The 23593-nt window shown below is 48.2% G+C and overlaps 1 protein-coding gene across 1 annotated transcript in view; it reads left to right on the forward strand.

Moving 5' to 3' along the window:
- The window catches only part of IQGAP1 (IQ motif containing GTPase activating protein 1), a 116996-nt gene that overhangs the window by 2001 nt on the left and 91402 nt on the right, over positions 1-23593 (forward strand). The window contains exons 3-4 of the mRNA XM_081964901.1: positions 20425-20581; positions 20931-21008. Of these exons, the coding sequence (XP_081821027.1) occupies positions 20425-20581; positions 20931-21008 (235 nt within the window). The remainder of the gene's footprint in view (positions 1-20424; positions 20582-20930; positions 21009-23593) is intronic.

Below are 23593 nucleotides of genomic sequence, written 5' to 3' on the forward strand. Positions count from 1 at the left end.
GGAAGGAAGTAGATGGGAATGAGAAGGAGAGAGGCAGGGAAGCAAGGGAGGGAGGGAGAGAGGAAGGAAGGAGATGAGAAGGAGGGAGGCAGGGAAGGAGGGATAGAGAAGGAAGAAAGAGGGAGGGAGGGAGATTGGAATGAGAGGGAAGGAGGGAGGGTATGAGGGAAGTCCTGCCTTAGTACTTGGCCACCAGCAGCCCTGCTGCCCGTTCACCATCCCCTTTCCCCTCCTCCTGGCCTCTCCTGGTGGTCTCCCATCCTATTGCTGAGGATGCTTTGCTTGCATGGAGAGGGAGCGGCCTCCCTCTCACCCACACACTTTTCCCTCCTGAACCCACCATGAGCAACCTGGCGAAGGAGAGCAAGTGCTGCAGCAGCCTCAAGGTAAGCACAACTAGGCTGCCCCTCTGGGAAGCTGGGCTGGGCTGCAGGGTCCCAGTATCACAGGAGCTTGAGGGCCAGGCTGGGCGTTTGCACTCTGCTGCCCGGACAGCCTTCTGAGGGTCCTCTGTGTGGCCTGAAAGGGACAGCGAGACTCTTCCACTGAATGAGGCTTTGGCGCTTTCCCTGGTCTCACCTTCCTCTGAGGGAGACTTCCGGATCCCCCCTCCCAGCTGCCCCCAACAGGAGGCGAAGTTCAATGCTGCTGCGTGTGGAAACGCAAAGTTTGCAGGAAGCAGTTTCCTCTGAATCAAACTTCTGCCTTGACAGATCTTCGGAAGGGGTGGTGGTGGAGCTGCATGTGGGAAGGCTGCCCCAACAAGCCAGAATCCTTACCACACAGAATTGGAAACGGGGATTCCCTTTTGAGAAGGATGGCCTCCCTCTTGCAGGACCAGGGAGTGCTGCTTCCCTGTCTCCTCCTCTTGTTCTTCAGAGATCTGTCAAAGCAGAAGTTGGACTCCAAGGAAACTGCTTCCTGCAAACTTTCTCCTCCGTGCTTCCACACGCAATAACATCCTCCTCCGCCTCCTGCTTTGCTGGGAGGGGGCACCGGACAGAAAAACACGACCACAGTGGTGTCTGGGATTTGGAGAAGAACGTCTCCTTTAGCATGCTGTGCATGCATGTGCACACACACGCACACACACACCATTCCAAGCTTGGAGACTTAACCACATCTGAGGTTGCAAACTGCCAATCATGTCTGTGCTTGGGGAGAAACCAGTGGCGGGTTGCAGGAGGTACACCCCGGTACAAGCGTACTGGAGCCAGCCCGGAGCACCAGATACCGTTCCGGTACAGTGCTCCAAGGGCTCACCCGCCCGCCCCAGCTCCTTACCTGTATTTAAAGGCTTCTGTGCTTCTGAGCACACACATGGCGCATACGCCGCCTGCGTGACAATCCACGGAGCAGCTGGAGAGTCGCGGAGGTGCTAGGATGCATGCGCGCAGTGCGCGCAACCATGAGGACACCACCGGGCCCATTCCAACCGTACCGGTTGGAACAGGATTTGAAACCCACCACTGGGAGAAACCCTCTCCTTTATGGATAAAAGTCCCCAAGCGTAGAATGCAGTGTGTTATGTGTCTGTGTGTGCGCACACACTTGCTTGCCAGCCATTTGGGGAGGCAAGCTTGTGGGGCACCAAATTGTCCCCATGTCGAGTTAGCCATGTGACTTGTTCCATTCTGAGTCAGCAGCACCCAGGGAGTGGTGCTGAGCTGGCTGCAGCCACCTAGCCCATACCACCTAGTCTCACTGACCCGGCTGTGACCACCCAGCCACGTCTACCCAGCCATGCCCACCTGGCCTCTGTGAATTGTCATAGTCTTACATGCAACTGGCTCTTTGAGGGCAACCATAGTGCTGATGCAGCCATCAATGAAATTGAGTTTGACACCTCTGATCTGGGGCATAGTGAGGAGGGTTCAGATCATCTAACAGATAAACTCCATCAGATTTTCCCCTTGATCGAAGGGGTGGGGCCCCTAGCCTTGAGGGTGGGAATAGTGCCACCTCCCTCTTCCCCCGAGAAAGCCGTTCTTGGATCTAATGGTCTTCACTAACGATTGATTGGTTCCCTGAGAAGGAGGTTGATTTGCAACTGATGAGACCCTTGAAGGAAAGGGATCATCTAGACCTGCTTCTGTCCGATTTCAGGCCAAGGTTCAATACAGAAGCAGCTTTGGCTCTGTTCGTTGATGACTTGTGGCAGAGCTTGGTGAAATGGTGGTGCATAAATTCTTGTGCTCCTTGATCCCTCTAGCTTTCCATACCGTGAAACCCAGTATCCTTCTAAGCCAGCTCCATGGCTAGAGGGCACTCTTTTATTGTGGTTCTCTTCTTGGGGCCAGTTTCAGTTGGGGTTGGGAGATTGGGAGAGGTCAGTGCCCAGGCCCCTCTCTTCCCTCATCTTCATGAACTGTTAAGTAAGGTCATACACTGGTACTAAAACTTCTGTGTCAGAAGCACCAAAGTGGTTCTGTGAAGAAAGGATTAGCTGGGGACTTCACTGTTGCCTGGGGAACACCCAGTTAGGGGCTCCATTTGTGTCCCCATGAAGTTGCCCACTGAAGGGGTACCCATCTATCCACTCACAGTTGTCCATTTTCGAACTACTGGGTTGGCAGGAGCTGGACTGAGTGACAGGAGCTCACCCCACCCTGTGGCAGCCATGACTTTTGAACGTGAGCCTGCCGATAGTCAGCCCAATGTTCTAACCTCAGGCGCTACTGTTCTGCTATCCAGTGGTTTGGGACTCAGTATCACCAGTAACTCCAATGATACACAATGATATCGTTTGACTCTGAGCTATCATCTGAGGCTGTCGCAATTCTGTCCCAGGGCCTGGGAACTGGGCAGGTGTAGAAAGGGAGGAATTGTCTCCGAATGTGCCAAGACCTAAGTGCTTGTGGGTGTTGCCCAAATAAGCAAGTCAGGCTTGCCTCCTTTCGTAGTTGGGGGGTCCTCTTCACGGCTTGATTACTGCCATGCAGTAATCTGAAACTGTTCTTGAAGATCACCCAGAAGCTTCAGCTGCCCCCCCCCCCCCCCCCCGTATTTCAAAGGATCCTGAAGATACGCTTTCCCCATGTTTTGGGGAAATTTCTAAATCACCCATTGTTGCTGGGAGTTGAGCAACATCTAAATTTAATAAATTGTAATGATCATTAAAATGTGCTAAGAGATAATGATTGTCTCAAGATTACCTGTTGACTTTCCAAAGCTGAGGATTGTCTAGACTAGGAGGTCTCCTCCAGATCCATTGGCTGGCTCTCACTATATCCTTCCTTCATCTTCATTGTACATGCCAGTTAGGGACAACACAGAAACTACTTGAAATACTGATTATGTAAGTTGCAATTATATCTTAGCATATTTGAATTTTGGTTCACTGATTTTGTTCTTGCATTGTTGTGTTGCATTTTCTGGGCCTCATTAAAGGTCTGGTTATTGTCTAAGTGGCTTGAGAACAAGATTTTGAAAGGATCATTTCTATACAAGCTGGTCTCCCATCACCAACAACTCTGTTCTCTGGTTGAGCTGCAAAAGTATCAAATTGAAAAACAAGTCTAGTGCCTTTGCTATTATGGTGGTGTTAGTTAAGGTGTCGATTTAGGCTTTTTGCCTAAAACCAAAAGTGATCTTTTTCCAAGGAGAATCCTCAATCTTTTTAACAAGATTTATTGAGAAGAAAGAATTAGGCTTACAAAAGTTCTGGCAGCTGAATTATTTCCACCTGAATCCAGTATCTCCCAGTACATTAAAATGGAGTCTCAACTGCCTTCCTATGAATGAAAGGTCTTTCTACTGACAGAGCTTGCAAGCAAATGTTCACAAAGCTGTCTCCAGAATCTTTATCAATCTGGGAATGAACCATAACTGAGAATATTTTCCCAGATTTTAAAAATGAAAATATACAGTTGTACTTTGTGCCATTTCTAAAACATTAATTGTATGCATTTATTTAAGCCTCAGACTTTGCGGGAATGGGATCACGAATTGCTTTTCCTTGTAGGAGGAAAAAATGTGATCTGCTCAACACAAATGGCCTGCATTGATCCAGCATCAAATTCTAATGTCCTCTCATGGGTGTGGTTGGGCCATCAGGGAAACTGTTTTCTGAGAAATAATATTAAAAAGTGTTGGGCAAAACCTTAAAAAATGTTGCTTGATGATCTTTTCCAGGGAGTGGGTGACTCCAGGCAAGAAACAATTTTGGCTGTCAAGCGTTTTTATCTTTGTGCACCCTTTTTATGATATGTAGCATGATCTCAAGCTTTCTTTGTTTACCTCCCAGTATAACAGGAACTCTTGCCCAAGAATGAGATGAGGAAGTGTGTCTTCCATTTCTTTCTCTCTTTCTTTTGGTGCATGCTTTTATGGGAGATGATCTCTGTAAATAACTGATTTCCCACATTGCAGGTAATAAATTCTTTGAAAGGACATATGGATTCAAAGTGTTCACAAACTTCATACGGTATTGAATAAACCCTTAGCTGTGTTAGTAAGCCAAAACTATTGTAATTGTGTAATATGTTCTGCTGCAATAACAATATTATGATTTTAAGGGCCCAAGTAGATGTTTCCTGATGTTAAAAACATAGAAATACAGAAAACTGATGGCAGAAAAAGAAAACTTGTATATTTAAAGGTTTCAGTCATGTCCCCACTTTTCCCTTCTGTCTTCCAGGCTGCACTTATTCAGTTCATCCAATCTCTCCTGATATGTTTTGTCCCGCAGACCTTGCACCATTTTGGTTCTTGCTATCAGTTTCTCTTTTTAAGTGAGATCTCCAGAAGTGGACACAATATTCCAAATGGCATCTAACTGAAGCTCCATATCAATGTTGGCAAACCTTTTTAGCATCAAGTGCTAAAACGGGAACGCACGTGCCAGAACCCGGAAGAGCAGCTACCTGGTGTGCATGCATGCACTGGGAAGATGATCTTCCGGTTTCCAGTGCATACATGTGCACCAGCCACCTGGTCTTCCAGTTTCTGGTGTGCATGTGCACACGAAGACCAGGTGGCCAATGCACATGCGCACGTCAAACCCGGAAGATCATCTTCCTGGCACGCATATGTGCACCGGATGGCTGCTCTTCTGGTTTTCGATGATCCCGCGCATGTGAAGACCAGCTGGCCCGCGTGCCAGAACCTGGAAGAGCAACGGGTGACAGCTCACGTGCCCGGAGAGATGGTTCTGTGTGCCACTTCTGGTACGTGTGCCATAGGTTCACCATCACAGCTCTAAGTAGTGGGACTAGAACCTCCTTTTTCCTGCTGGTGATTCCTCTAGGGTTGCATCCTAGAATTTTGTTTGCTTTCATGGCTGGTCCCATTCTTTGGAACCTCAGAGAGAGTGGGCCATTTAACTAGAATGCTCCACCATTGTTATATGGAGTAGAAGTACCCTGCTCTGTTTCAAAATAAGGATTTGCCGAGCTTTCGGGATGTCCAGCTTCACACGTAACTTTCCCAGTTGATTACTTGAAGTCAACACAAGTTCTGAGGACGAATGACTTCTCATAGCTCAGGATTTGTCAAATTGCTAAGGTAGGAAAATGGACAGTGGGTATATAGCGTACAGCACATCCATTGGGATGATCAGGCGATCTTGCACTGCTATTTTTGGTCAAGAGACCGAGTTTAATGACTGACAAAACAGTATCACTGGAAACTTTTCTTTGCAGCTTGTTGAATGTAGCTTTCTACTCTTGTCACTGAGTATCAACAATTCTAAACTTGTTACTGTTTTGAGATCTAAGCCTCAATACACAAAGCAGTTCTTGTGTGGAAACCTGAAATCTTCTTTCTTGCTTTGCATGTTGATTTCTCTTTCTGTGATAAAGAGCAGCAATGGGGCATAAGTTAACAACTGTGGTGCACATCAAAAGACTTATCCTGGCATGAAACCAGGGCAAGAAGTTCCAAAATAATAATATAAAAATCTTTTAACGCAGCAGCAATAAAAAAGATGCGATGGTGAGAAGGGGATTTTATCAAGATATTTCAGTTAACAGAAGTGTAAGTATTGTACCCTTGTCTTGACTAGTGATGTTAAGTGATGTCATCTCTGATTAACATATTTGCATTCCTTTTCGCCGCCTTGAATTTGACTCTGAAAGAAAAAGAGGGATCGCATTCGGTGTTGTCTTCGCTGTCTCTTCCACTGTAGACAAACTGCTACAGTATGATTCTTTTTTTAAAAAGTAATCTTTATTGGTTATACATTTTCTTTTTAATAAGACATACAAATACAGCTTTAAACATACAAACCCTCCCCTCCATCTCCCCCGGTGACAGTCGTTCACAGCCCAACATTCTTTTCTTCCTCATTGTTTAGTTTCTAACCAGCATCTTCTTGTTACAAAGTTCAGGGATCTATTACAATACCCACGTTCACTTTTAGTTCCCATTGTTAACAGCTGCTATTTAACGTTTCCAGTTTTAAGTCCCTGCTGTTCTCTTTGTCGCCCACATATACCATAAGTTCCAGCTAAGATAATGTTCCGTTTCTCCTTTGTCCCTCAGCCAACCCTTCATTCTGTCCATTTCTGCACATTCATAAATCTTTTTAATTATGTCATCTTCCGATGGTATGGTAGTAGATTTCCAAAATTGCGCATAGGTTATTCTTGCGGCCACAAATATGTAGGCTCAAATGCCATATAGATTTACTCATATTTTCTGGTTTTATGCTTAGTAAAAAAGTCTCGGGTTTCCATTCCATACTTGCCCCAGTAACCTCTCTTAGACAGTTTTGAATCTTTCTCCAGTATTTTGTGGCCTCAATACAGGACCACCAAATGAGGTAGAATGTGCCATCCCTTCTTCCACATTTCCAGCACTGTGGGGATAACCCAGGAAACATTTTGGCTAACCTTGTTGGGGGAAATATATATATTTTCCGGTGGACTCGAGGGAGGGGTCACATGAGGGTTTTATCACAGCCTGATTGGACTGAGAGAAAATTCTTAAATGCTCCTTCCTTCCCATTGGTTCCCAGTTTCCTCTCAGTCTTTTGGTCCAAGCACTGTGTTTTGTTGTTAGGTAGGAAAAATTATTCTATTAATATTTCAAATTATTTTTATTGGATTGCAATTGGAGATTCTAAATTTAAAGGCTGCGGCCCAAGAGACAGTCTCCTCTGTTTCGGGCGGTTTGGGAGGGCCCCGTGGGGCATTTCCCTCCCCCTCCGTGGGCCAGGAGCTCTGAACCGGCCCCTGGGCTGCGGGGGTGTCGTTCTCCACTGCGCAGCCTTGAGTAATTGCAGGCCCCTTTCTGGCGCCGGAGAAGCGGCGAAGAGCTCCGTTTTGCTTGCCACTGCCTCTTTAACTCAGCGCGGGCCTGTCCCGGCCTCTTGGAGACCGCAGGGGTGCCTTGGAGCCAGCGGAGCCTCGTTTTCTATCAGAGAGGCTCCAGCAGGAAGATCGCGAGCCGCGGTGTTTAAAACTCAAGCCGCGGCCACTTATTTATTCAAAAGGAAGGCTCCGGTGGCCATTTTGAAGAGCGCCACATGCGCAGGCCGCAAGCAGCTGCGTGGGCCTCTCATTCACTTAGCGGCGAGAGGGCTCCCACAGCAGGGCACAGCATCAAGGAGGATTCCTCAGGCTTCTGACCAGCAGAAGGGGCTCAACACCTGGCACGTGAGTGGGGCGATGGTGGCTCGAGCTGATCCTCCCCACGCCCATGAAGGGGAGCTTATGGAGGGGGGAGAAACCCAACCGGACAGGCCTAGAACCAGGTCTGCAGCATCCAAGCCCCAGTCTGATCAGCGTCCCTCCAGGGCAGCTGCAAAGGACGAATTAAGGAGGCAGAAAGCTTTGGAGAAGACCATTGCTAGGGCAGAGAGGCAGGCACAGGCCTCCAGGCCCAGATCCAGATCCAGGTCCCCAGTCAGGCCTCCCTCAGTTCAGTCAGGATCTTCAGCCAGGGGGTTCAGTCCCTCTTCTCCTTCAGTATCCCCTGCTAGATCCACCAGGGGTTTCAGGCAAGCTGTGTCTCCCTTACTCCTCTTGGGGGGGGGGGGATCTGACCCCTTAGAGGGTTCCTCTAGATCCTTTCAGCCTGCACCCAGGCTAGCCCCACAGGATCCTGGCCTTCTCCAGACAGATCTTGAGGATTTGGAGCTTTTGCCTGAAAGCATTAAGAGGCTCATTTCGGCAGCCATCACACGTGGCATTGCACATAGGGACAGGGTTCCCCATTCCAGCAGGTCCCTCAGACACCATCTTTCCAGGGCCTCTTCCCCATCTGTAGTGAGCGAAGGCTCCACCTGGGGGGAAGACAACTACAATGACATGGGGTTTTCGGAAGATGAGGATTCTGCTCCTCCAGATTCCCCCTCATCCTTGGCCCTGCTTCCTCCAGCGATGTTTAAGCCTCTCCTACATAAGGCTAGGAAAACCACTTAAATTGGTACTGGGGATCCCACGGTTCCCCCCCCCCCAGGGACCCCGATATGGCTATGTTTTCCAATACAGCAACGAACAAGGCAGAGATCCCAGCCCCGCCTTTGTTCTTAGAGGTGGTGAAGAACCAATGGTCACGCCCTTCTAATTTCTCTAACCCGGGCAGTAACTACCGTCGCTTCTACAATGTAGAGCAAACTTTTGCCCAGGTGTTACAGCTGCCCAACATTGATACCCCTATAGCGCCCTTGGTTTCCTCCTCCCCTGTAGTTTCCGGGGATGCGGCGGATAAGATGAAGCTGGAGGATAAAAGGGCGGAGCTTACTTTATGGAATAACTTTAACGCCTCCGCCTGGGCAGTTAAATCGGCGGCGGCTGCTTCCTATTTTAATCACACTACTGTTATGTGGCTCCGCCAACTCCAGGATCGTATTCCGATCCAGGATGAATGCCTCCATCAGGATATAACCAAAATAATAGCTGCCTCCCAATTTTCAGCTGACGCGACTCTGGATGCAGTGAGATTTGCCTCCAGTGCCCTGGCCACTTCTGTCACCTCCCGTCGCCTGTTGTAGCTCCACAACTGGCAGATGGACAATAAGGCTAAGTGGAGTCTGGCGGCAGCCCCCTATGCGGGCCCCAATCTCTTTGGGGAAGCCCTGGACCCCATCTTAATTGAAAACAAAGATAAGAAGGTCCTCCCTTCCAATGTCAAAAAGGCAGATTCCAGACCCACCCCATACCGCAGATCCTCTTATAGGGCCCCTGAGCAGGATCATCAACAGAGGTACTCCTCTTTCAGGTCGGACAGGCAATTCTCTCGCCCTTACTATCAGGACCGTAACAGGTTCCAGGGGCAGTCCAGACGGCCCTTTCATGGGGGGGGGCGCTCCTTCCGTAGGGGGAAGTGACTTGAACCCGAGCCTTCCCATAGGCGGCTGTCTGGCAAATTATGCGGACCGGTGGGACGAGATCACCACCGACGCCTGGGTAAAAGCCATCATCTGGTTTGGCCTGCGGCTAGAGTTCCTCTCCACCCCCCTGACACTCTTCAGAACGTTCCCTCCCTCACGGGATCTGGAACATCAGCGCCTGATGAATCTCGCCATAGAACATCTCGAAATCCAAGTGGTAGAGACCATACCACCCGCGGAACGCGGGAGGGGCCATTACACCAACTTGTTTGTGGTCCCGAAGAGCTGGAGTGGCTGGAGAGACCACAAGCATTCTGGACCTCAAGCGCCTGAACCAATACCTCCTTTACACACGTTTCAAAATGTCTTCCCTCAAGTCTATCCTCCAGGGCATCCGGCGGGGGGATTATCTGGCCTCGATAGACCTGACCGAGGCCTACCTTCACATCCCCATCCTGCCATCCCATCACAAATATCTAAAGTTCTGTCACGGGGACCTACACTTTCAGTACCGGGCTCTTCCATTCGGCCTGGCCTCAGTCCCTCACACCTTCACAAAGGTTCTGGCGGCATTGGCTGCTCACCTGCGCTTGATACCGGTGAGACTCCAATGCTACTTGGACGACGTATTAGTTCAGGCAGGTTCCCTCTCCCAAGCCACCTCCGACCTCCAATTCACCATCCAGTGCCTTCAGTCCCTGGGGTTCTCCATCAACTTCCCCAAAAGTCATCTCAATCCGTCCACACACATCTTGCATCTAGGGACAGTTGTAGATTCAGTGACAGCGGTGGTCCAGCTCTCCCCGGACCGGCTTGTCAGTCTTCGTCAACTCGTAGTCAAGGTTCGCAAAAGTCGGTCAGTTTCCATCCTAACCTTGTCTCAGCTACTTGGCAAGATGGTCTCCTGTATTGGAATAGTCCCGTGGGCCCGTCTCCACCTACGTTCGCTCCAGTGGGCCTTGATTCCATACCAGAAGAGGAGGATGAACAACTCCCTGCAGACACTTCGACTTCCGGCAGCGATCCAAGTGTCCCTCCAGTGGTGGCTTTCCCCGGCCCTGCATCAGGGCAGCGAATTCTGGGAACTGGACAGAGTGACGGTGATGACAGATGCCAGTTTGTTCGGCTGGGGGGCTCTGATGGATGCCAGGATGGCACAAGGTCGTTGGACTGCCTCAGATCTCCACCACAACATCAATTGGCTGGAGCTGAAGGCGGCTCATCTTGCCCTCCAACACTTCAATGTCTTGGTGAAGGGACGTCATGTGCTACTTCTAACAGACAATGTCGCCACAAAGGCCCACATAAACCATCAGGGGGGCACACACTCCCGGGCTCTCTGGCTGGAGGCGCTGAAATTGGGCACATGGGCAGGGAAGCACTTGTCATCTGGTGTCGGAGCACATATCGGGAGTCCAACCATCAGGCGGACTGGCTGAGTCGAGCGACCCTCAACAATGGCGAATGGCAGCTCCATCCACAGTTGTTCCAGAAGATATGTCGGAGGTTCGGCACCCCGCAGGTGGACTTATTTGCCACCCCGCTCAACACTCAACTCCCGAGGTTCTTCTCCCGATTCCAGAACCAGTTGGCGGAGAGGATGGATGCCCTCAGGAGCAGATGGCCTCAGGGCCTCCTTTATGCCTTCCCTCCCCTTCCCTTTATCCCAGGGACCATCAGGAAGGTAGTGTCAGAGAGGGCCCATGTCATCTTGCTGGCCCCCTATTGGCCCAGGAGACCGTGGTTCGCGGACCTGGCGCAACTCTCAGTTTCCCAGCCATGGAGGATACCTCAGGAGGAGATCGTCTTGTGCCAGGGGGTCCTGATCCACCCGGAGCCCCAGTGGCTCCACCTGACCGCCTGGCTCTTGAACAGCAACTCCTGAGAGGAGCTCACCTGTCTGCCAAGTTCATACAGACCTTGGAGGCCGCTAGACCTCCACCCACCACCAGAATCTATAATTCCACCTGGTCGGTGTTTGTCAGATGGCGTGCCCCGCTAGATCTCAATCCAACCAAGGCCTTGGTGGCTAAAATCCTGGACTTCCTTCAGAAGGGGTTGGATAGTGGCTTGGCTCTAAACACCCTGCGTAGGCAGGTAGCCTGGGTATGTCCCTCATGTGACCCCTCCCTCGAGTCCACCGGAAAACGAACGTTGGTCTTACCTGAACGTGTCTTTTCAGTGGATGAGAGGGAGGGGTAACTTTCCCACCCTAGATAGTTAGAATAGGGCCGGGCGAGGGCCAGGAGGTTCCCAGGTCTTCTTGTGCTTCCTTTATACATATGGAGTACCTTGCCTTCGTGGAAACGGAGCCAATGGGAAGGAAGGAGCATTTAAGAATTTTGTCTCAGTCTATGGACCAATCAGGCTGTGATAAAACCCTCATGTGACCCCTCCCTCTCATCCACCGAAAAGACACATTCAGGTAAGACCAACATTCTTTTTCTTTAAACGCTGTAGATATCGTGAGTTTAATAGTCTTACTCCATAGATCCCACCATTTACCCATTTCAACCTCATGGCCAAAATTTCTCTCCCATGCTATTAAAGGGCCTTTATCCATCTCTTCTTTAACACCTTGACAGGTCAAAAATTGATAGATCTTCGACAACAATTTCTTATCTCTGCCGAACAAAATCTTATCCAGCTCCTGAGTGTAGATTCCAAACGGTTCCTTATCGCCTTAACTCGTGTTGAGCTGCTGGAAGTGGTTTGTTGAGCATGTCAGCAATCTGATCATGTGTAGAAACATATTGCAATTTAACAAAACCTTGCTTAACTAATTGCTTTGTGTTTTGATAACGAATGTCAATGTGTCTGGACCTAGAACCTGTAAAATGTGACTCAGAAATGTAAACCACCGATTCATTATCTTCCATCACGGTGATTGGTCGAATCGGATGTGTCCAGATATCTGTGATCAAAGCATCAAACCACGTTAGAGAATTACAAGCATCTGAAACACAAGCATATTCAGCTTCAGTAGATGAACATGAAACAAAACTCTGTTTTCTCACTTGCCAGTAAACAGGACATCCATTCAGGAACCTCATGTAATCAGAAGTACTTTTGCATGATTTCTTATCACTTGCCCAATCAGAATCTGCATAACAACATAACTTTGCATGATCAGTTGGTTCTAGCAATAACTTCATGTGTTTAGTGTGTTTCAGGTATTTCAATAACTTCTTAACGCATGTCCAATGAAATTGTGTTGCCTTACCTACGTGTCGTGATAAAAGATTAACACTAAGTGCAATGTCGGGTCTGGTCCAACTACTAATGTATAACAGTGACCCAATGACTGAACGATAAAGTGTTTGGTCCTTGAACTCAGGACTTGGTTCATGTGTTAAGTTGTGAAAATCTGTTTGCATGGGTGTCTTTGTTGTGTTAGTATCTTTCATGTTGCAATGATGCAGAATGTGGTCAATTTTCTCCTCTTGTGAAAGACTAAACTCCTTCTGTGTCTTTTCAATCTGAACACCTAAATAAGTGGTAATGTGTCCTAAAGATTTCAGTGTGAAGTATCTCTGCAAACTTTTGGCAAAAATCTCACTCATTTTCTTATTTGGACCAATGTAAACAATATCATCAACATAAACAAGAATTATCTCATATGCATTGTTAGATCTTTTTGTGAACACGCATTCATCAGTTTCGGACTTAATAAAGCCCATTGAATTTAGTTTGTCAGTAAGACATAAGTACCACATTAAACCTGACTGTTTCAGACCATAAAGACTTTTGTTCAGGAACCAGTTATCCTCTTCTTGCTTTCGGAATCCTAGAGGGCTTCTCACGTAGATCTCTTCATCTAGGTCCGCATGTAGATAAGCTGTGTCCACATCAAATTGGAAAACTTCTAAACCAAGAATAGTTGCAGTGGTTAAAGCAATTTTTACACTTTCAGTTCTGACTGTTGGTGAGTAAGTGTTTGTGTAGTCCTCAGGATAACGTTGAGCGAAACCCTGAGCTACAAGTCTGGCTTTGTACAAAGACTAACCATTCGGTTTCTTCTTGATTCTGTAGACCCATCGAGTGCCAATGACTTTCTTGTTTGCTGGAGGTTTTGCAGGTGTAAATACATTAAGTTTCTTTAAACTGTCCATTTCATCCTGCATTGCATCATACCATTTGTCTTGCTCCGAATCAGGAAGCTGCTTGATTTGTGTGAATGTCTCAGGAGGAAGAGTAACATTGCAAATCAAAGGTAATGGTGTTTTTGTCAGTTGCCACGAATATAGTTGTGAAGGGATTCCTTTTGTGACCCTCTTGGAAGTCTCGGAACAACAGTCCAGTCTTCTTCTCCTTCGTCCTCGTCCTCACGTTTGTCACTAGCATCAGCATCTGTGGCTTGCGAAGGCGGAACATCAGGTTGTGAAGAACTGGTAGAAGGAATATCTGCCTGTAAATTGTCATCAGGCTGCTTGGCATCTGCAATATCATCTCTAGGAAAATAAACTCCAGGATCATTGGAATGAATCCTGGACCAGTCAATATCTTCCTCAAAATTAGCAGATTGTAAAATGACAATCACATGTTTAGGATCAATAAATTTGCTCCATTTTGAGTTATCATCAATACCCATAAATCTCAGTCTCTTTGCTACTGGATCTCATTTTCTTCTTTTAGCTAAGGGAATGTTCACCATAGCGTATGAACCAAAAATGTGGAGGTTCTTGAGAATTCTGCACCACGGTTCCTCTGGATTCTGGCGATGCGAACTTGGTATTGTGTAGAAACAAAAGCTGCAAAGTCTTTAAAGATCTGAAAGGTCTCAGATTTCTCTCTCATAGGATATACAGATCCATATCTAGAATGATTATCTACAATTGTTAGAAAATATTTTCTACCACCAAATGATGGTGGGAAAGAACCCACTATGTCAGTGTGTACTAAATCAAAAATGCATGTCATTTTCCCTTCTTTCAGGTACTCCCCCATTGGTCAACTCTGCTTCTCTGGCCGGAGACTGCCAATCTTTGGAGAGGGGCTGTTTTCCCACACCGGCTCAGTGTAACACAGTCGAGGCCCCTGTCCCTGTCCTGAACCACAGCGGAGGGGACTTAGTCACTGCCCAGAATGTTCCGGGCATACTAAAAGTGCAAAAGCACACATAGTGTAATAAATTGTTTATTGGCTTCGCCATTGGCAGGCAGATATGAGGTACAAGTGGAAGCTGGCCTTTGCTCCCTTCAAGGGTAGCAAACTTTTTGGGGAGGCTCTGGACCCCATTTTGGTTGAGACCAAGGAAAGGGGAAAGGCCCTGCAATCCCTGTACAGGCGAGTCGACTGTCGTCCCTTGCCCTACTTTTGGAGGCATTCCTTTCGGCCTACAAAACCGGCAGCCAGACAAAACCGGATTCCGGAACCGACAACGATACCAGGTCAAGCGTCCATTTTATGCACAGAAAGACTCCCCTTTCACCACTCCAGATGACTGCCGGTCCGATCCTCCTATTGGTGGCCACCTAAGCCTCTTCACCCATCAATGGGAGGTTACCATGATGGACACCTGGGTCCTAAATACGGTGAGACTATGTCTCACCCTAGAATTTCTCTCCACACCCCTGAGTTTCTTTACACATTGCCTCATATCAAAGAATATGTCAGCCTCTATATTGCTTGCTTGCTATCGGCTGCCATAGTAACGGGGAGGGAGGGGGCTTATGGTATTTGGGAGGGGAAGCTGCTGGTGGAGACATCTTGAAAGAGGGAGTTTTGTTCTCACCATCTTCTGCGTACGTTTGGGTTTGGTCAAGGCCAACCGTCTACATACCAGCTGAAAGAGGCCACCTGAAGATGCGTCCCACATGACACCCTTGGGGGTTGGAGATTGGACATTGTGCCAGGGTAACTAGAGGGAGGGATTTGGGTGAATATTTGATATGTACAAGTTCACACTTTTTTGCCTCAGATCTTGCTTCACTTTCACTGTTTTCATTTCATATCCAGTAAAAGTACCTTTTCTCTAAATGGGGGTTTCCTTCTTTGGATGTTGATATCCAGGCCATTCAACTGGTCCCAGAAGCCCAACAGGGGCAGGGATTTTACTCCATCTTGTTTGTGGTCCCAAATGACTCATGGTTGGGGTGGGGCGGAGAGCAATTCTGGATCTGAAGAGGTTGAACATGCCTATCTTACCAGCCCACCAGCGGTTCCTCCGGTTCCACTATACGGGCTGGCATTACCAATACAAGGCCCTTTCATTCGACCTATCGTCAGTGCCCAGGATATTTACAAAACTGCTGGAAGCGCTGGTGGTACATCTTCAGGCGCTTCCTGTGCATGTCAAGGGCTACCTGGATGACATACCTGGATGATATACAGTCCTCTGGCCTCCGGGCGAGGGAGGATCTGCAGGTCACAATCCCGGTCCTCCAGGACCACGGATTTTTGATCAACGTCAGCAAGAGCCATCTGTCTCCAACCAACTAATTGCTCCACCTGGGAGGAGTCATAGACACAACATTATGCGTGGTCTCTCTCTCTCAGGAGCGCCAGGCAAGCCTCACAGCTTCAACCTTCAAGACCCTCCCAAGGCCTCCCTACCACCCCAAAGTCTTCCCCTCCATGACAATCCCACACTCCTTACCTGGGACTCGCCATCTTCTTCCTTAATGACCCATCCCTGGCATTAGGATGGCAACCGGGACTGATGATAGATTTATGACCTTATCATTAGTGACTGGCAATCCTGGTCTCAATTGCTGTGTGGAGGCTAAAGCAGCGCTGTGAGAGATCCTTTCGACTCTCTAAGTCTCTGGTTTCAGTTTGTGGATTTATAGCAATCCCTTGCTGGCCTATAATTTTGGGTGTTCAAAGACTCCCACTTTGGAGAAAGCTGAAGTAACTCTACTATGGTAATCATGATGGTGCTGCAATAATGTCTGTTTTTTTCTACAATTACCAGGATCACTGATATCTTGACACGCTTGTTTTTGGTTCTAGAGTATTTTTTGATGCTTTGAAGTGAAAAAGTGGTTGAACAAAGCCATACCGGTTAGACAGGTTCTTTTGCCATTCAGAGGAGTTTCTTAGTATTCCCACTTGTATGCTGATGTTGTTTGTCTCCATTCTTTCTTTTTTCTTTCCTGAGATATAACTCTCAGGATTTAGTGGTTTAAGTTGATTGTGTGCTTTGTGCCATCAAGTCGTTGTTGACTCTTAGTGAGAATGATTCGAGTTACTCTTACAGATTCATGACTTACTTATTTGTTTGTTTGTTTTATTGGATTTATATGCCGCCCTTCTCCCAAAGGACTCAGGGTAGCATACAGCATTAAAAAACACATATTACAAAAGTTAAAAGGAAATTAGAAACAATCCAAAAAACAAACCCAATTAATATAATACTAACATTTTAAAAATTAGATAAAATTAACAGGCCAGGCTGGCTTGCTGGAAAAGCCAACTTTTTAGGGCACGTCAGAAGGACCGGAGGTCAGGGATTATGCGAAGCTCCAGGGGCAGCTCATTCCAGAGGGAAGGTGCTCCCACAGAGAAGGCTCTCCCCCTGGGGGTCGCTAGCTGACACTGTCTGGCCGACGGCACCTTGAGGAGGCCAACACTGTGGGATCGCACTGGACAGCAGGAGGCTACTGGTGGCAGTAGTTGGTCTCGCAGGTACCCTGGGCCTAAGCCATGGAGCGCTTTAAAGGTAATAATTAGTACCTTGAATCGCACCCGGAAAACAACCGGCAACCAGTGCAGGCCGCCTAAAAGGGATGTAACATGGGAGCAACTAGGTAGCCCCATGATAACCCGTGTGGCCACATTCTGGACCAGCTGAAGCCTCCGGGTGCTCTTCAAGGGCAGCCCCATGTAGAGAGCGTTGCAGTAGTCCAGGCGAGAAAGGACGAGGGCATGAGCGACTTTGCATAGAGCATCCCGATCCAAGAAGGGGCGCAACTGACATACCTAGCGAAGCTGGTAAAAGGCCCCCCTGGTCACGGCCGTCAGGTGATCTTCTAAACTAAGCTGAGCTAAGCTAAGATTATGGGCCCTCTCTGAGGGGCTAAAATTTCTCCCCCTATCATCAAAGATGGAACAAGATGCACAAATTGGGATGACGGAAACCACAGCCACTCAGTCTTGGAGGGATTGAGCTTGAGCCTGTTCCTCCCCATCCAGATCTGCACAGCCTCGTGCCACCTCCCGGGAAGCCGAAACTAACCAAGAGGAACACGGGTCCAGCACACAAGTGGCAGCACTGAGTCTCCCCATAATCCTGTCCATGCCCTCCGGGGTCTCAGGGTCAAACTCATCCCAGATTGTCTCCACAAGATCCATCCCAATCGACTCGCCCAAATCTACCCAGTCAGAGTCCAAGCCTGTCCGGATCTGAGCGATTTTATCCTGCGGATACTGAACAAATTCTTGAGCCCTACCCTGCAAGGGGTCTTTCCCAGTTCCTTGGTTAAATAAGGAACAGGTCACCCTAAACAGGGCATCTGGGCAGTTATCTGCGGACGCGATAAGAGCTGAAAAATGTTGCCGTTTTGCCGCTTCTATCGCCACTAAGTAGGATTTAATATGAATTCTTACTAGTGTTTGACGCGATCCAAGACCCCAGTGGCTGCCCTAGCCCAGGCTTCGGTCGAGTTGTGAGCAAGGGATTCAGGAAAAGTCCCAAGCTCCATCAGGAACCTTTCAGGGTCCATCAGGTGCCTGGGGTGGAACCATCTAGTTAGTTCCGCCTCCCTGCGGCAAGGGGTAGCAGTATGGAAGTCAAGCCTGATGAGGAAATGATCAGACCATGACAAGGGTTGAATAGAAATATCCCCTAAATCTAGATCATTCATCCATTGCCCAGAGACAAAAATCAGGTCGAGCGTGTGTCCCCCATTATGGGTGGGGTCTTGAATTAACTGAGTTATGTCCATAGCCGTCATGGAAGCCATGAACTCCCGACCTGACTCCGATGTCTCGCCAATGGAAGGCAGATTGAAATCCCCCAGGACCATAAGCCTGGGGAAATCAACCGCCAATGCAGCTAACACATCCAGGAGCTCCGGCAGGGCCGATGAAACATAGCAGGGAGACATGTATGTAACAAAAAGGGCCACCTGAGCTCCAAGGCCCCACTTCACAAAAATGGACTCACACCCGCCTGCTGAGGTCTGAGACTTTCCCTAATAACCACCACCACCACCCCGCCCCTGCCCTGGGCTCTTGGCTGGTGAAACGCCCGGAAGCTTGGTGGGCATAGTTCACTAAGGGGAACACCCCCCTCATGGCCCAACCAGGTCTCTGTAATGCACACCAGGTCCGCTCTACGCTCTTGTATGAGGTCGTAAATGAGGGGAGCCTTATGTACCATGGACCTGGCGTTAAGCGACACCAGCCGGAGACCAGGGTCTGGTAATCCTGAGCACCCGGGGGTGCGAGAAGGGCGATGAGGGTCAGAATGGGCGATCGCTCTTAAACAGCAAACCCGCATCTTCCGAACATCATTTGGCCCTCGGCCCCCACCATATCTGCCTCTCCCACAAACAGTAGAGATGGTGAACCCCCCAATGGAATGGCTTAATGTTTCCCCCGGGATCCCAACCCTTCCCGACCCTCCCAACCCGCACCCATTAGTTAGCTCTGGCCTGTGCCCTGGCAGACTCCCCCCCAAGCCTGTCTGAGCCATCCGAATCAACCCCCCCCCTTAAAATTTGGTTTAAAAGTCCCTGTAAAAAACCCGTAAGAAATCTCTTCTTCACATGCCACCTCTCGGGATCCCGAGATCCATCATTAAGAAAGCGTCTTGATAGGTCAGAAGGCCATCCCCGGGAAAGGGGGAGTTCCCGGAGGGAGTAAAGTTCTGTCGCAGTATAATATAGAGGAGAGTGTGGCATCAACCAAACGGGATGACATCATGGGGAGATGGAACGAGGAGATGACATGTCCATGAGGGGGGGGCAGCTGACAGTGTTCAAGGGGGTAGCAGGAAGCTTATGTCCATCATAAAAATAGTCGGTGTTGAGGACAATATGTAAGGGTAATGGCCAGCTGTCCAAAATCGCAGCAGATGCTAGCTTGCGAGGTGGTGAAGCAGCCAGTGATGGTGGCAATGAGGACAGCGGCGGCATCGGCGGCTGCTCCAACTCCGACTCCAACAGCTAAGCTCCACCCACGCCAGCCGCACTCATATCCATCGCCAGGGCCGCACTCCTTTGACCCAGTCCATAATATCACAGGAGGAGGGGCCAAATGGCACAGTACGGTGGCCCAGGCAACGGCGGTGATACCGGGGGGGGGACACAACGAAGGAACCCCCCAACTCCAACCACGCCCACGCCAACTCTCGAAGCCATCTTCAGCTGGCGTTAGTATCCATGCCAGCTGCCTCAGCCACTCCCCACTGATCTAATTCATCATGTCCATAAGTAAGGAGGAGGGGGGGAGCAACCGGGATAACACCACGACGTGGGGAGCGGCAGCTGTATAGACCCCAGACCGGGCGTCCCGCCTCAGCTGCTGACCACACCCACACTGGCTGCAGAGACCCCAGGCCGGGTGTCCCGCTGCAGCTGCTGACCACACCCACGCCAGCAGCCGCCGACGCTCTCCATTCTCCCTTCACCGCCAACCACCCCATTTCACTCACGATGTTCCGGCTATAAGGCAGGACATCGCAGCTCAAGGGTATCCCCGAGGTCCCAGGAAGTTCTCATAGCTGGACCTGGAACCAACGATGGGATAGGGTACCCCTGCAAGCCCCAAGAATGACAATCATCTCCCCAAAGCTCTCCTCAAACGCGACAGGACACCATCTTGGGCATGCGTAGTAAGAATTCTGCTTGAATTTTTCATGTAGGTACCTGCTCTCCAGCTGTTTGACTTGCTGGGTACTACAGTGGGTTCTCACCCTATCATATAGTGTTCTAATGCAACTCTTTTTGTGTGACAGTGGATAGTTGCTGTTGAAATTCAGAATGTGTGGAATGGTGGTGACTGGCCCAGATTGGATCATGCATGTTTAATTTATTGACTGATGCCTTTGATTTTGTTATTCACTTTGATATCAATTGTATTTCCACAACATTTCTTATTTCCAACTGTCCTGATATAGTAAAGTGGGTCTCCATAAGCTAGGTTTCATTTTGATTCTCTTGGAAATCTTTCCCTAATTAGTTTCTGCCCTCTTTTCTCAGGTGGATGGAAGCATGTCTGAATGAAGAACTGCCCCCCACAACAGAGCTGGAAGAAGGGCTTAGGAATGGGGTCCACCTGGCTAAACTTGGAAACTTTTTCTCCCCCAAAGTGGTGTCTCTCAAAAAAATTTATGATCGTGAGCAAACTAGATACAAGGTAAGTGATCATTTCCTGTTCTGATGGTTAAGGAAGTTTTAGTTTAAAAAAAGATTCAAGAAACAATGCATGTATGAAAAAATGCCATCGTTGCTACTTGAGGGATGGTGTCAATCATCAAGCCTTAACTCAAATGGTGCATCAAATGAGGTCAGTTCAGAAGCTGCTGCAATCCGATCCGATCCCATAACGCCTTCTGGAAAAAAAGGCTCTAGGCCCTGTGGTCTTATATAGAAAGGCTTCCTTGGGCACCTCATTTCTTAATCAGTGAAGCAGTTGGTTAGGCAGTCCTGGAGCTGCAGTGCTTGTCTGATTTCTGCATTTATTTTTTTCTCCCTCTGTGTTTCAGGCCACAGGCCTCCACTTCCGTCATACGGACAATGTAATTCAGTGGCTGAATGCAATGGCTGAAATTGGCCTTCCTAAGGTAGGTTGGCTGGAATGGAAGCCTCTTGGAATGGGGGAGTGGGATGAAAGCTTCTTTGATCTCTCCAGGGTTGAAAGTTTTCCTTTTTCTGAAACCATAAAAAAAAAAAAACACCCTCCAACCCAGTGCAGTTTTTGATTCTAAAGACTTTCTAGATTTAACTTCATATGAGCAAGAATTATTTGATGAAGGAATGAGTTGGGAATATTTTGGGAACTGCATGAACGGGTCCATGGAAAAAATGTAGGCATGGGGAGGGATGACATGTTGTTTGGTGCACTGAGTAGGTGGGACGATTAAAGGGAAGCCACTGTTGAGACCTGTTCAGTACTCCTCCTGCCACCTTTTTTGTCTTAATCCGTGGCCATAGATTTTTTATTTGAAAAGAAAAAGGCACTTTTTGACTAGTGCCCACATTTACAACCCCCCTCTCTCTTTTCTTCACCATGATGGTAAGTTAGTGCTTATTACCTTGTACCTGACCCTTTTCTCTTCGCTGTTCTGTACAGTTCAGCACATCCCTAAAAATTGCTGAGGGCAAAAGCTAACAAGCTTACCTCTGCAGTTAGTTGATTAGAAGCCTCCAGCTGGCTTGCAGTTGCTGCCTGAAATTGTTTGACACTAAAGGCTTTTGCTTGCTTCCTAGTTCCCAGTCAGCTAGGCAAATAGCTGCCGATAGCACGTTCCTTTCAGTGTGTATTTTCTATTGTATGTCCGTTTAGTCTCTTGTAATTCCTTCCTCTCTAATGAATGTAAATAAAAACATGCATTCTCTTCTTGCTAATTATCCCAGTACTGGGGTAAGGATTCCAAAGGACAGAGAGTGAGGAACAAGAGAGACTGTTGGCCATGCTAGGGGAAGGAGTCTGGAATCTCTTTGTGGGTACAGGAACACAAAGTTCAACTCCACTTGAATGCTGTTGAACCTTATCTAGTTTTACCCAGGTGCAAGCCATTAAGTTTGAGAAGATTCCTATGTGAATTGAACAATAAAGCAGTAAATAGGAACTTTTACCTGATTGTTTGCACCTGACATTTACCCATAAACGGTCAGTCTGAGAATATTCCTGTGTATAGATTTGAGCCTAAAAACAGCTCATTGAACTCTTTTAGTCCAACCCCCTTCCCAAGGCAGGAGTCCTGACCCAATCCTAGAAATGTTTGTCCAATCTTTTCTTGAAAACCTTCAGCAATGGAGCACCCACAATTTCGGGAGGCAAGCCATTCCATTGGTTGATTGTTCTCACTGTCAGAAAATTTCTCCTTAGTTCTAGGTTGCTTCTCTCCTTGATTAGTTTCCATCCATTGCCTTGTCGTGCTTTCCCTTCTGATTCTTTGGAAAATAGATTGACCGCGCCCCCTCTTCTTCGTGGCAGCCCCTCAAATATTGGAAGACTGCTATCATGTCACCGCTAGTCGTTTTCTCAAGACTAGCCATATCCACTTCCTGCAGGCATTCTTCATGTGTTTTAGCCTTCAGCCCCTAATCCTCTTTGTTGCTCTTTTCTGCACTCTTTCCAGAGTCTCAACATCTTTCTATCTTATGGGGACCAAAACTGGATGCAGTATTCCAGGTGTGGTTTTACTAAGGCTTTATAAAGCGGTACTAACACTTCGTGTGATCTTGATTCGCTCCCTCTGTGAATGCAGCCTAGGATAGCATTGGCTTTTTTGGTGGCTGCCAACACTGCTGGTTTACATTTAAGTGCTTCTCTACCAGGGCTCCTAGATCCCTCTAGCAGTTACTGCTGTTGAGCCAGGTTCCACCTATTCTGTATCTGTATCTGTTTTTCTTCCGTAAAACCTTTCTTTTCTCCCCACTGAATTTCATTTTGTTAGATAGGCCTGTCTTCTGGGGTGTTGACTATTCCTTCCAGTTTAGTGTCATATGTAAATTTGATGATATTTACATGTTCCCTTATCTAAATCATTTATGAAGGTGTTGAAGAGTACTGAGCTACAACAGAACCTTGGGGTACCCCACCGCTTCCTTCCATGTAGAGTTAGTTCCATTGAGAACTACATGTTGAGCACACTTTGTTAGCCAGTAACCAATCCATCTGGTGGTGATAGCAATAGCACTTAGACTTATATACCCCTGCATCCAAGGTGGGTTGATCTTGGTTCGGCCCAGTCCAGCCTGGTTTGGCCAAACTGGTAGTGGTATTTTGGCCTGGGTCACAGAACCGGCAGTGGCCCGGGCTGGCCATGCCCCCAAACCAGTTCCCTGGTCAATGCTGCCGTTGCTGGCATGTTGTTTAGTAGTGTGCACATGTGCACAGCTCATTGTCTGTGCATGCTCAAAGAACAATTTATATTGAACTGCACACACAGCTTGCATCTGGCACATATGCGAAGCGAACCGATAGTAAAACTGGAAACAACCTACCTCTGCCCTGCATAGTGCTTTACAGTTCTCTCTAAGCGGTTTACGGAGTCAGCATCTTGTCCTTAACAGTCTGGCTCCTCATTTCACTGACCTTGGAAGAATGGAAGGCTGAGTCAATCTTGAGCCTGGTGAGAATTGAACTGCCAGATTGCAGGCAGCCGGCAGGCAGCAGAAGTAGCCTGCAATACTGCATTTT

This window comes from Natrix helvetica, assembly GCF_964273705.1.
Source record: "Natrix helvetica genome assembly, chromosome: 12".
NCBI lineage: Eukaryota > Metazoa > Chordata > Lepidosauria > Squamata > Natricidae > Natrix > Natrix helvetica.